Source organism: Callithrix jacchus, chromosome 1, assembly GCF_049354715.1.
Source record: "Callithrix jacchus isolate 240 chromosome 1, calJac240_pri, whole genome shotgun sequence".
Classification (NCBI taxonomy): domain Eukaryota; kingdom Metazoa; phylum Chordata; class Mammalia; order Primates; family Cebidae; genus Callithrix; species Callithrix jacchus.
The window spans coordinates 146,536,128-146,550,088 of NC_133502.1; the positions used below are offsets into that span (position 1 = coordinate 146,536,128).

At 44.2% G+C, this 13,961-nt stretch overlaps 1 protein-coding gene across 2 annotated transcripts in view; it reads right to left on the reverse strand.

The window, feature by feature from the left end:
- Positions 1–13,961, reverse strand: part of GABBR2 (gamma-aminobutyric acid type B receptor subunit 2) — a 423,612-nt gene that overhangs the window by 122,365 nt on the left and 287,286 nt on the right. For both annotated transcript variants that reach the window (XM_035253005.3, XM_078373143.1), the window contains one exon: positions 3,641–3,701. In XM_035253005.3, the coding sequence (XP_035108896.1) occupies positions 3,641–3,701 (61 nt within the window). The remainder of the gene's footprint in view (positions 1–3,640; positions 3,702–13,961) is intronic.

The window sequence follows — 13,961 nt, forward strand, 5'->3', positions numbered from 1 at the left end:
GGAGAACCATGGATCTGCAGAAGAGAAGGGATGAACTCACAGTCTCACAGGGAGTCGTGGTCAGGCCCAGGCAAATTCTTTTCTCTGTCTGGGCCCAATGAACTGAGAACCAGGAACCCTTCCAGCTTGGACAGCCTATTCAATAATCCATCCTGGTAGATAAGGCACCTCTGAAACCCATTACATTTGGAAAACCAACTGTTGTGTTGATATGCACACATCCCCGCAGTCTGGTGGCTCATTTCAGTCCTAAAATAGCACAAGGTCCCTCTATTGGATCAATGTCTGTTTAAAAAACATGTTGGCCGGGTAAGGTGGCTTATGCCTGTAATCCCAGCACTTTGGGAGGCCGAGGCACATGGATCATGAGGTCAGTAGTTCAAGACCAGTCTGGCTGATATGGTGAAACCCTGTCTCTGCTAAAAATATGAAAATTAGCCAGGCATGGTGGCACGTACCTGTAGTCACAGCTACTTGGGAAGCTGAGACAGAATCACTTGAACCCAGAAGGTGGAGGTTGCAGTGAGCCAAGATCGTACCATTGTACTATATAGCCTGGGTGACAGAGTGAGACTCTGTCTCAAAAAAAAAAAATCATGTAAACAGGAGCATCTGGCCTTTGTTGAAGGCCCAGCTGTGACCTTCAAGAAAAGCTGGACACAAATGCAGAGAGGGCAAGGGGAGCACACTCGGGCCTGGGTGTCCGTGGGACTGTGCAGAAGAGCAAACTGAGTTCCAGTCCCAGCTCTGCCACTAGCCAGCTGTGTGTCCCTGGGGGACATGACTCTTCCCGTGCCTCAGTTTCCCCATTTATACCATGAAGTGGTGGAATGAGATCATCACTAAGGCTCTGCCCTGTATCATTTCCTATACAGGGAAGCGTAGGGAGCCGCTAATGGGGGTAAATGGTAGACAAAAAAGCAGCTAGGAGGTTTCAACACTCCAGGGAAACCTGAATTTGCCCCCGAAAGGTGTCATAATGTTGACAGAGTGCTAATCATAATCACTACTTACTTGCTGAGGAAACAATACACTGTATATATATAAATATATTGAATGTATACACTTTCTCATTTAGGTTTTCCCATATTCTATGAAGGTACATATGATTATATTCCTATTTTACAGATGAGGACAGTCAAGGCTCAGAGAGTGAAGTTGCTTGGCTGATATTCTACAGCAAATAAGTGACTGGAGCTCGGGCAGGTCGACCCACAAAGCGCCAGCTCTGAACTGCTGTTTGCTCTACTGCCTTCCTTATAAATCCAGATATGCCTAAATAGTCACTGGACTTGGTGTTTAAACCTAACATATGAAAAAAAGGCAATACAATTGGCATGCACTGGTAGCTGTCATAAGCCAATCCTTATTTTACAAAATACTCCCTTAGAATGATATAATTTTGAGAACTGGAAATGAGACAAGAGAATTTAGTTGCAATCACTCAAAAAAAAAAAAAAAGTAAGTATCTTTGCCAAGATGCTTACTTTGTTCAACCAATGAAGAAGTAAAACTTAACAAATGGGAAAATAATTACGTTTGCCTAAAATTACATCTTTTGTGCACACCAGAATGCTGACGTGCGTTTCAATTACCTGCCAAAGAAAGACGAATGGGTAAGTCTACAAGATTGCATTACAGAGCGATAGTGCTGAAGAATATCTCTCCTGGTTGATCTGAATCCTGGTGGGATTTGTCTGAATGGATCTGAATAACTCACTTTAATTTCTTGTTTTCCCCTGGATGGCGCTGGGGTCTGCTCAAAGTGAGTGGGCACGGCAGGCACCACTCTTGTTTCTGGGTTTTCCAGATACACTTGGCTGCTGAAGATCATGATATTGATGAGAGGTTCCTCTAGTCGTTTTGGCTAATCACCCCGCTAATGGCCTCACAGGCCTGCCTCAAAGAACGCCCAGCCCTGTTCCTCACGGATGCTCCTCATATGGCCCCTCTCTGCACCTCTGTTTCTTCCTCATCACACAAAGAAGTTGCTCTAGATGGTTTCTGAAGCCCCTCTGACAGCCACAGAAAATTTCAACATATGACCCGGTTTCTTCAAATACTAAATGGTCTGTAAAAAGCGGGGGGTTATAATGGATGAAAGAAACTAAAGAGACACTTCAAGCAGATGCAATGGGTGGACTTTGTGTGGCTTTTCCAACAAATCATCTGTGAAGACATCTTTGAGATGATCCGAGGATACACACAGACTGGGAAATTAAAAGATATTAAGAATTGTTAAATGTTTTAGGTGTGATAATAATACTGTGGTTATATTTTTAAAAAGTCCTTATCCAGAAGAAATGCATACCGAAGTATTTATAGAATGAGATGAGATCATGTCTAGGAGCTGCTTTAAAACTCTACAGCAAAAAAAAGGGGAGATGGGGTGAGTAAAGATGAAAGAAGATTGGCAAAATGTTGATAATGATTGAAATGGGTATTGGGCACATGGGGGTTCATTATGCTGTTCTCTCTACTTTAGAGTGTTTGAACATTTCTATAATCAAAACCAAAAACAGCTGGGTGCACTGGTGCATGTGTGTAGTCCCAGCGACTCAGGAGGCTGAGGTGGGAGGACTGATTGGACCCAGGAGTTCAAGGCTGCAGTATGCTATGAACGCATCTGTGGACAGCACTGCCCTCCAGCCAGGGAAACATAGTGAGACCCTTTCTCTACAAAAAACACCAAAACCCCACAACAATGCAAAGATCCTCAGAATACTAATACTAACTGAACCCCACCACCCATAATTTTATAAGCCTTTTAGAGTCATGTGGGAAGACAGAATAGGTCAGGGAAGTGCGATTATCCCTAAGGATCGGTGGGGGATTGATTCCAGGATCCCCTGAGGATACCAAAATCCCCCAATGACCAAGTCCCTGATATAAAATGGGGTAGTATTTGCCTATAAGCTATACGCATCCTCCTATACAGGGTAAATCATCTCTAGATTTCTTTCTTTTTTTTTTTGAGACGGAGTTTCGCTTGTGTTACCCAGGCTGGAGTGCAATGGCGGGATCTTGGCTCACCGCAACCTCCGCCTCCTGGGTTCAGGCAATTCTCCTGCCTCAGCCTCCTGAGTAGCTGGGATTACAGGCACGCGCCACCATGCCCAGCTAATTTTTTGTATTTTTAGTAGAGACGGGATTTCACCATGTTGACCAGGATAGTCTCGATCTCCCGATCTCGTGATCCACCCGCCTCGGCCTCCCAAAGTGCTGGGATTACAGGCTTGAGCCACCACGCCTAGCCTAGATTTCTTATAATGCATAATACAATGTCAATAGTTGTTATGCTTAATTGTTTAGGGAATAATGACAAGAAAAAAAAAAGCCTGTACATGTTTGGTACAGACACAATCATCCGTTTTTTTTTCCTGAATATTTTCAGTCTTCACTTGGTTGAATCAACAGATGTGGAACCCATGGAGATGGAGGGCTGATGGTGATGCAGCTGGGACAAAATATTCCAAATAGGTTGAAACTAATGTGTTCACAGAGAAGTGTTTTCAATTGGCTCTGCTTTCCTTTATCTGGAACATCACACTTGCATTCCTTTGATGTATTACATTGCATAAAACAACATCCCCGAATCTAAATTTTATCAGCTAGAAAGAATAAACATCAAAATACCTACCTTGAAATTGAGTAAATTTAATGGTCCCCATTCTCTCCCCATTCCGGAACACAACTTGACCCTAAAAATAAAACAAACAAGAATAAAAGAGAAATGCCACATTAGCCCAAATGCGACTGATCTCACAGCAATTCATTAACTGTACAATGAGATTATTAATACTGGAGGAAAAATAGATTCCCGCTGGACCACAGATGAAAATCAAACTAATTGTTTTTAAATTGGTTGTGACTTTATCTGGTTAATTTGAGGAGCACAAAATCAATAATGGAACTAACACATGTGAATTGAAGCCAAGATAAGCATCATCATGATCACCGTGACTATTTATTAAATACCCACGTGTCCTGTGCTACAATGAGGATGAAGTCTTCTGGAGTGCTGGAAAGATGACAGCAAAGGTGAGGCCCTTGGGGCCTAGCCTGGACTCTGCTCCCTGTGCCCCACCTACAAAGATGTGGGGTGTTGCTGAGTCTATTTGGCTTGAGGACCAGAAGGGTGCTAGAGGTCTGTTAGTATTTCTTATTAGGAACAGAGAATGTTTTTCTAAGTTTTTCCTGAATGGTGACGTCAGTCCCAATTATAACTGAGCTATGGTGCAGCGAGAAACTAAGCTTCTTGAGCCAGCAAGACCTGACTGGTGTCACAGGCAGCTGAGCGCCCCTCATTAGGGACCTCGGGTGCTAAACATAGCGTCATCTTTTGCATCCGCCCTCCTGGCTTCCAAATACTTGGCTAAAACCCCCAAGAATTTAAAGAGGGGATGTCATCTCTTCTTTCCGATTTATGGTCCACCTAAAATTCTGCAACCATACGAGAAAATTAACACATACTGAATCTTTATGACAAACGAAAGTGAAAAGCGGATGACCCCATTTTGCAGATCAAGAAATTGAAACTAAGAGAGATTATGAACTTCACACAAGGTCATTGTAAGTGAGGCTGCTGGGATTCAAAGCAGGTTTGATTTTAATGTCTATGCTATTTCACTGTAGCATGTTGCCCTTGATCCAGAAATAAGTTTCTTCCTGTCTTTCCACTATTGTGAAATTAGGAAAAGAAGTGATTTTAAAGGTATCCTGCTTTTCCCTCACTGTTATGCTCTTGTATCATCAGGCAACAGCACAGACAGTACTCTGGGTGCCACTGAAGGCTTGGGAGAAAGCCCCAGGAAGCATTTTTCCTTAGGCAGAAACCTAAAGACTGAAGCCCTGCAGCTTCCAGAATAAAGGGGGCTCAATCAACCTGTTCTTAGAATGAGAAACACCTTCAAGGCCACTTTGACACCTTTTTGAAATCCTGAAGACAGCTGTGAGTAGTATCAGTTTGAAATGAACACCCACCGAATTCTATATGCAGGTGATGGTAAGCAACTCCTTGGAGTGTGAAAACACTTCAACCAAGGTGAGACAGGAGCTGTGATTTTTATTTCTAGGAACAATTGAAAATCACAGAACACCTTCTAAAAGGATCACTTTTATGTAAATGGACCACTTTGCCTGGGTGAGAAAGACTGTTCACAAGGAGAAATTTTTTTTTTCGTCTGATGAGATGGAGATCTTATTTATCAATCTCCTGCCAAGCTTTAAAGAATTCCAAAGGTGTCTAGATTTAAAATGTGCACAAATTCTGCAGACTCTTTATTATTGCAAAGCATATGGAATGATGCAGGAGTGGGGGTAAGAAGAGCCTCCCTTTACTTTGTGAACAAAACTAGTCCATCTTTGAAGTAAGATCCATCATACTTTATTTTACTAAAAATAACTATTTTTTACTAACAGGAACTCCTCCCATCTCCTTAATTTCTCAGGTGGTGCAGTGGAAGTAGGCCAGCATCTGTGTCTCACAAACTGCGTTCAGTCCCGTCTCAGGCAAGTTCCAGCACATCTCTGAATCATGGACCAAGCACAGGTCGTGGTGTATTACAGGTGCTCGGCAAATGGCAGTAGTAATTGTTATTTAAACACGTTTAATAGCAGGGAGCTGAAATCAAAAGGTGTTAAGCACCAGAGAGCTTTCCAGTCCTTGGGCAGAAGAGTTTCAACTCTCATGTGATTCCAGCTGGCAAAGTGGAAACCACTGGGCTCCCCAGCCACAATGTCTTCACCTCCCAGAATCATCAGTGCCCAAATGACTGACCTCTCAAGCTACAAGAGCCACTGCGCGTTCTACCTACCGAGGAGAGAAAGGGGAAGGTTTTTGTGAAGGGGGTGACCAAGTGCTGAGGGAGACAGATGTGTAACTGGCAATGTTGAGGGTCTGTGTCAGGGTTACCATGGCATCTGTTGGGTTTGACTGACAAAACTAACCCTGTTGCCCTGAGTATCACCACTCAGGGTATAGGACAGGGGACCACTGTGCTAGCCAAGGCGGCCTTCACAAGACTGGGCATGAGGGAGGCCATGGGCCAGTCAGGTGGTTCTCAAGAAATTCTGCCCAATAGGTGTCCCCCAAATTAAAAGGTGGTCAATTTACAACATTCCCAAAATATTTACCTACTGCTTGCCAAATACCCTTCTAGGGACTGATGCCTGCTCTTGGAGAGCTTTCTATTTGATTAGGAGGGATAGCAGAAACAAGTCCACCAATGATTAAGAAATTTCAGTTAGTGGTGAATGCTATGAGGAAGATCAAAAGGATAATGAGAGAGGGAAGACACTTTATTTTTCATTTTTTTGAAACAGGGTCTCGCTCTGTCGCACACATTGGAGTGCAGTGGTGCGATCTCGGCTTACCATAGGCTCCACCTCCTGGGCTCAGGGATCCTCCTGCCTCAGCTTGGGATTACAGGCACACACATCATTATACCAGCATTATAAAGCAGCAAATTTACTAGGGGAGCTGCTTTAGTTGGGTAGTTAGGGAAGACTCCACTCAAGATGTTATATGAGAGCCGAGACCTATCTGGAAAGCAGGAAATATTCCAGCCAGAGGGAAAAGCCAGGGCAAAGGTCCTCAGGTGGGGCAGAGCTTGGAATGTTCAAGGAACAGAAAGGGCCAGCATGACCAGAGCACAGTGAGGGAGGCAGGGTGGTGGCAGATGTATAGGTGGGCAGGGACCAGGTCACGATCCACCCAGAGACCATGACAAAGGGTCTGAACATAACTCTAAATGCAATGAACAGCCATGAGGGTGGGGAGGTGAAGCAGAGCAGCCTGTGATATGATTTCAGGTTGGAAAAGATCTCACTGGCTCTGGGGTAGAGAATGGATGGTCGCGGGGCAAATGTGGAAGCAGAGCTCTGGAGGCTCTGGCTCAGTAATCCAGGTGTGAGACAATGGTGGCTTCAGAGAGGCTGGTTGCCGGACTCAGTCCCTCCCTGGCTCAGAGTGTGTGGCAAAGGCAGCTGAGTACTGTGCCCTGAGCAGTGCCTGTCTTCCATTCTACTCCTCTTATCCTGTGTGGCGGATGCCAGGGGTGTGCCCGGAACCTCGCTCAGGATGGAGCGAGCCCCTCTTTGCCAGCTGCCAGCATCTAGCTGCTCTTGGGATGCCTTGCACCCAGTTACAGCTTTGTTAGTTCGGGTTATGCCCCCTCCCTGGGGGCAGCCTGCAGCTAATGGTTAGTGTGAAGGTTCATGGATCAAGCACCGCTGCCTCAATTAGGGACAGTCAAGAAGAACCATGGGATCCAGAGGTCCCCTGGGACTGGCTGAGCTCATGATTGCAACTGCATCACATTCTGACTTCTGCAGCCCAACGCTGCTTGGCTTCCTCCCTTCCAGCTTCTGTTCCTGAAAACATTTCTTGATGAACTTCCTGTATGCAAATCTTTGTCTCAGAGCCTGTTTCCTGGGTAACCCAGTCTCAGATACCCTGTCATCAAAGGTCCCTGGGGCTGGCTCTTTCTTGTCACCTGAAGGAACTGAGCAACAGGGCAGGGTAGGAACAAATGAGGCAATGCCACCACTAGATGGTTTCAGAGCCATTGTGGTCTGTGGTTCAGCCAGGGGAGCCAGGCCAGCTTTGGTTCTGACACCCCAGCTCCAGCTGGGATTTTTTTTTTTTTTTTTTTTTTTCCCTCCCACAAAGGTTGTGCTTCTCCCTGCACATGTGATCTTTAGGTAGAGATAAATGTCATGACTCTCCTCAAACCTTTTTCTTGTGCAGTTCCAGTGCTGTAACAGAATTATCACATTAATTTGAGACCAATCCATGTGATGAGTTAAATTCTAAAGCAAGGAAGTTTGGTAACTCTGGCCAGGGTGGTGGCTGATACCTGTCTGGTGACTCACAATTCACACTCAATCTTCTACACTCTCTGTGTGGCAGGGACTGGAAGCCCCGAAAACCACATTTCCCAGAATCCCCTGCCAGCTGGTTTCCATTTAGGGTGTGCTGATGAGAAGCAGTCATGGGAGACTAAAAAGAACGCAGAAGCATGCATGAGGGGAAAGCTTTTTTTTTTTTTTTCCTATGCTCTGGTTGCAGCAAGGGGAGCTATGAGTGACTGCAGGTGTCTGTAGGGCCCAGTAGCTTCTGATTCCTGAACTTCTGCAGCGTGGGGGCCCTTGGCTGTGTGCTCAGTGGCCAGAGATAGGTCCCAAAAGTAGCATAAACAGCAGCAGCAGAAGCCTCGGAGGCCTGTGCCTGGGCTTTCCCTCCATTATTTCATTTGTATTCCAAATCCGCTCTGTGGTCAGTTTTATAAATTCCTTGGAAGTTAGGTCTGTTATCAATCAGCATCCAGTGAAGAAAACAGAAACCACTTCAGGCATTTCAGGGGCAATGACAACACCGTTTTCCTTTTAGTTCTTCCTGCCTGAGGGGCATGGCAATTTTCCAGAGAATTGTATCTGCAGCACCAGTGTCTACTTGTTTTCCTCCACCATCCCCTCCAAAAAAGTTGAAACCAGTTCCCCATATGAAATCTCCCCTGAAAAGCCTGAAGTGGTTTCTGTTTTGTCCACTGGATGCTGATTGATAATGGATTCTAACTTCCAAGGAGTCTATAAGAATGACCCCAGAACAGATTTGGAATACAAATAAAATCACAGAGGGAAAGTTCCAAGTGGATAATTTGTAAGAATTTTTCCCCCTGAAAGAGATGTGCTAATGTCAAAGAAAGCAGTCTGTTTCATAAAATCAGTCCGAACCAACAGTTCCAGTCTAACTGGGAGCCGTAAAGCTGCATCTTCTTTTTCAGCGAAATCTTCAGAATGTAGCAGATAACATATGGACAAAAACCTGAGTTTTGGCATCGGCCAACAAGAGTAAATACTGCCATCCATGTGCGCTCAGACGGTCACTGAGCGTTTCTGAGCATCAGTTCTTCTACTTGAAAAACAGTAAGAACAATGCAAATTTCTCAGGATTGTTTCTGAGAATTAAAGAAGATAATTATGAAATGAGAACAGCCAGGGATGGTGCACAGTAAGAGGTAACTGATAGTAAAGAGTAACTGTTATTGTAATTCCTTGAGTTAGCAAACCCCCCCCCACCTTTTTTTTTTGAGACAGGGTATTGCTCTGTTGCCTAGGCTAGAGAGCAGTGGTACAATCATAGATCAATGAAACCTTGAGCTCCTGGGCTCAAGTGATCCTTCCACCTCAGCCTCCCAAGTAGCTGGGCCCACATGTGCTCGTCATAGCCAGCCAATTTTTAAAACAATTTTTTTGTTGCTGTTGAGATAGGGGTCTCACTATGTTGCCCAGGCAAGTCTCAAACTCCTGACCTCAAATGATCACCCCACCTCGGTTCCTCTGCAAATGCTGGGATTATAGTTGTGAGCCACTGCACCCGGCTGCAAAATTGCATCTGATGTCAGTTCAGAATCCCCAGAAAAGTTAGTGGGGAGTAAAATGGATACTAAGGATTCCAGAAGCCAGTAGTACTTAACAGCCTCCTCTTAGAAAAATGAATTCTCTGTTTTCATTGTTCATCTTTAATGCTTAACTCCTAAGCATGAGTCAAATTCACTCCAACAAGTTTATGAGTCTTATAAGTGAAGTCTTTTGTTGGGGCATTTTTTTTTTCCTTTAATTTCACAGTGGAAGGCAGAGATACCCTCCCCGGGAACATGATCGGGTGTAGGGTCAGAGAGGCAAGAAGGCTGGAGCTTTGATGCTTTGGCCAGTGTTACAGGCAATGCCTGGGCATGGGCCTGAAGCTACTCTGAGTGAAAACTCGCTGGGCTCAGCCTAATATTCTGGAGCCCTGGGCCCACTGAGGGAAATAGTCTCTGCAGATCATAGTGTACTTAGGGAAGGATTTTCTTCCTGAATATGACTCTAGACTGTACTTTTGTCTCTGGGCTGTTGAGTTTGCCTTTAGGAGGTGTAAGCATGCATGCTCACTGAGGATTTGCCTTGCGCTGGGAGAAATAAGATCTGTCCTGACACATCACACTGGCAGCAAAGTGTCTAAGTTAATGGAAGTTGAAGGGTGTTAGGGCTCTGAAAACAATACCCAAAATAAAGGCCTCAGAAGTCTCCTCCAAAGCCAGAGTTTTTCTCTGACCTTCTCCTGGCCTCCTGTCTCTCAGCCCCTTGCTCCCCTGAGGCCAGCCACAGAAACTAGAATCCCTCTTCCCCAAGGCAGGTCAGAGAAATCAGGAGCCCTTTTCTCTAAAGCCAGCCATAAAACGTAAAATGTTACTCTAGTGTTCCTTCCACGTTTCTGTGTAAAAATTAACTATGAAGAAATTATCTAACTTACCTTATTTGACTATAAGTCATAAGACCCCCATTTCAGAGGGAGCCCTGCCCCACACCCAGGAGGAGTGCTCAGAGAGGTCAAGAGAGTCTAGACAGACAGGCCCGGCTGGGTTTCCCCACTCGGTCTATCAGCATTGGGTCAGTCTTTTAGTCCAATCACATTTTTTTTTTTTTTGAGATGGAGTCTCGCTTTGTCATCCAGGCTGGAGTGCAGTGGTGTGATCTTGGCTCACTGCAGCCTCTGCCTCCTGGATTCAAGCAAGTCTTCTGCCTCAGCCTCCTGAGTAGCTGGGACTACAGGTGCATGCTGCCACGCCTGGCCAAGTTTTTGTATTTTTTAGTAGAGACTGGTTTTACCATGTTAGCCAGGATGGTCTTGATCTCCTGACCTTGTGATCTGCCTGCATTGGCCTCCCAAATTGCTGAGATTACATGCATAAGCCACTGTACCCAGCCTTCCAGTCACCTTTCTATATGGCTGTCCATACTTTATTGAACCTAGGCATAAAAATGGACAGTTTCTCCTGTATCTCTGGGTCTTCATTCTGAAGGCTCCCATGTATATACATTAAATAAATGTATATGCCTTTTCTCCAATTAATCTGCCTTTTGCAAGCTGATTTTTCAGTGAATCTTCAGACAAGGGGAAAGCTCTCCTTAGGCCCCTACTCTTTGTAGGGTTAGTTCTGTTGGAGGGGGCAGCACATCGATGTCTGTGTAGATGATCCAAGCCCATTGTGGACTGTTCTGCTGTCATCCCTCCTCCCAGGACAGCACTGGTCTCAAAGAAACAATGCAGACTTTGACAAAGTACCGGGGTTAAGTTGCTTGTCAGGTGTTGCATAAAGAGTAGAGATCTGCATGATGCAGGCCTGAAGGAGAAGGTGCCCTCTGTTTCCACAGGGATGGCATGATGTAAAAGAGAGACAAATAATTGAGTACATCCACCTACATGTTCTGTAAAGATTAAAAAATATTCTTTTTTTCCATATGTCCCTTGAGCTATAAGAGAGGCCATATTTTGCACAAAATTTAAAATATTTTCCTACACCGAAAATTCTTTTGTTAGACCCAAGCCTTCAGAAATGTTTGATGCACTCATAGAACCTAGAGCAGTAGGTTTGCAGGGAACTGAGAGAAGGAGCAGAATGGGGGGTAGGGTCTGTTTCACTGTCAGTCTTCGGCAGATGGGCAGTAAGGATGCAGGGGCATCTTTCTGAGGGACCATAACCAGACAGCCCAGAGGATGCAAGTAGTGACCATCCACAAAGCATATGGTGGCCTAAGGTGGGCTATGTGCCATGGAGGGGAGCGGGGACCCAGAGAAGATGGCTGGGTGGATGGCCCAGGAAGGGTGGAGCAACTCCCTCTCTTTCCTTCCACTTGTTATAATGAGAGAGTCAGGCTTGTTTAGAACAGCAAACTATCAGGCGTGAATGAACGTTTAAGGAGTAGAAGAAGAGTGGAGTAAATTTTAATACAGACACATGATGAAATATTAGGATACATGCATTCATTCAGCAAGTCCTACTGGTCTCCGTTGATGTGCCAGGCAGACACCAGATTAAACAGTGAGCAAACATGGTCATAGATTGCAGGAAGTGTAGGATCTGGTGGGAGAGAGAGACAATAAGCAATAAACACACAGAGGATCACAAACTGTGATCAGTAACATAAAGGTAAAGAACAGGGTGCCAAGAGAGAAAACTACAGGAAGACCCTAATTTAGACTAGGGGCCAAGAAGGGTCTTTCAAGGATGGCGGCATTTGCACTGAAACCTGAAGGAGCTGGCTGAGCTGACAGCGAGAGGGAGAACATCCTGGAAAGAGGAAATTGCAAGTGCAAAGGTCCTGAGGCAGGAAACGGATTGAGAAATCAGAGGACCTGAAACAGTGCTGGCAAAGCTGTAAGCAGTCATTGAAGAGGAGCTGAGAGAGAAATGTGATGGCAAGGTGGACGGGTGCAAGGCCATGCAGAACCTTCAGTCACGCCAAGGATGCCGAGCTTCATTTTGAATGCAAGAGGAGCCACTGAAGGGTTTTAATGAGGGGGTGGCTTGACCTAAGCATGATATTATAAAAGTTATAAAAGGTTGGAACAAGTGATATTGCAGTTGTGCCAGTCACTGGCTAGTTGTTCACCAAATTCATTTCCTTTTCCTCCTAGGCATATGGCCAGACTACATTTTCCAGGTTCCCTGATGGTTGCGTGCAGCCATATGACTTTTTAATACTTTACCTATATTTATACTTTCTAATATTTTACCTATATTCTATAATAAATGGGTATTATTTTAACAACAAGAAAACTTTATTAAAAACTTGAAAAAAAAGATGTTATAGGAGGCACATTTTAAAGGCAAACATAGCAACATCATCAGCAATAAACTAATACTCCCTCTTGAAATAGATTTTTTTTTTTAACTGACTAGTAATTTTATCGATTAATGTTTTAACCAATGGAATGTGGGTGGAGTGACATGGTACTCCAGGCCTGGCCCATGAAAACCTCTCACAAGATTTGGATCCTTCATGCTTCCTCGTTTTACCCCTCTGTCAACCAGATTGATAGGATCTGTCAGAGAACCCTGAGGCCTAAGGAACAGTGGGGACATGAGCCTAACAGTGGGGACATGAGCCTAAGGAGCCTGGGGCCATGAATGATCATGTGGAAAGGCTGTCTACCAACCAGAAGCACCTCCTTTTGACTTCGTGTAAGAAATAAAATTTTACTGTGTTAGTCCTCCAAGATTCTCAGGTAACTTGGTTACAGCAGCTAGTGTTATTTATCCTAATACAATAATGGATAATAAAAATTTTAAAAAAAGACAGGATAAAAATTGTATACACAGTATACTCACAATTACGTAAAAACTACCCCCACAAAGTAAAAATGTTAACACTGGTTGGTCCTGGATAGTGAGATTACGGCTTTTTCTTCTTTTTACTTTTTAATACTTTACCTATATTCTATAATAAATGGGTGTTATTTTAGTAACAAGAAAACTTTATTAAAAGCTTTTTTTAAAAGATGTTTTAGGAGGCCTATTTTACAGGCAAAAATATTTTTTTACTAATTATTTCACTAATTTTTTTACTATTTTATCTGTGCAAACATAAGCACATTTCCCCCTCAAATTCGGATAACAAAAAGTAATAAACAAAGAATCAGAAGATACAGATTCAGGCTGAACTTGGCCATTTTCTGGGAAAGGAAGTTGGGGCAAGGGCCTTTTCATCTCTGTTCGCAGGCTTCCCTCTGCAAAGCGTGCAGAGATAATATTGTGCAAACTACTTTTAGCTTTGCTGAAACATTTGTGTATGTTATTTAAGATTTTGTTCCTCTGAGGTTCTCCTTTATTAATAGATTCTCAACAACACACTCAATGGAATGAGGTATGTATTATTATCTCCATTTTACAGATGAGGAAACTGGAAACTAAGGGGCTGAGAGGTCAGGACTTTGCCTAGGGTCACATAACTAGTAGGGAAAAGAAATGGGACTCACCTCACTTGTGTCAACTTCAAGCTCATGCTCCTAACAATACACTGCCCTCCCTCCTCTTTGCAAGAAGCAGTCATTGATCAGAAAATGAGCTCTCTGCAGGAGACTGGAGTAAGTACCAAGTGACCTTGGGCTTGGGGATGATGCGTGGGTACAGCAG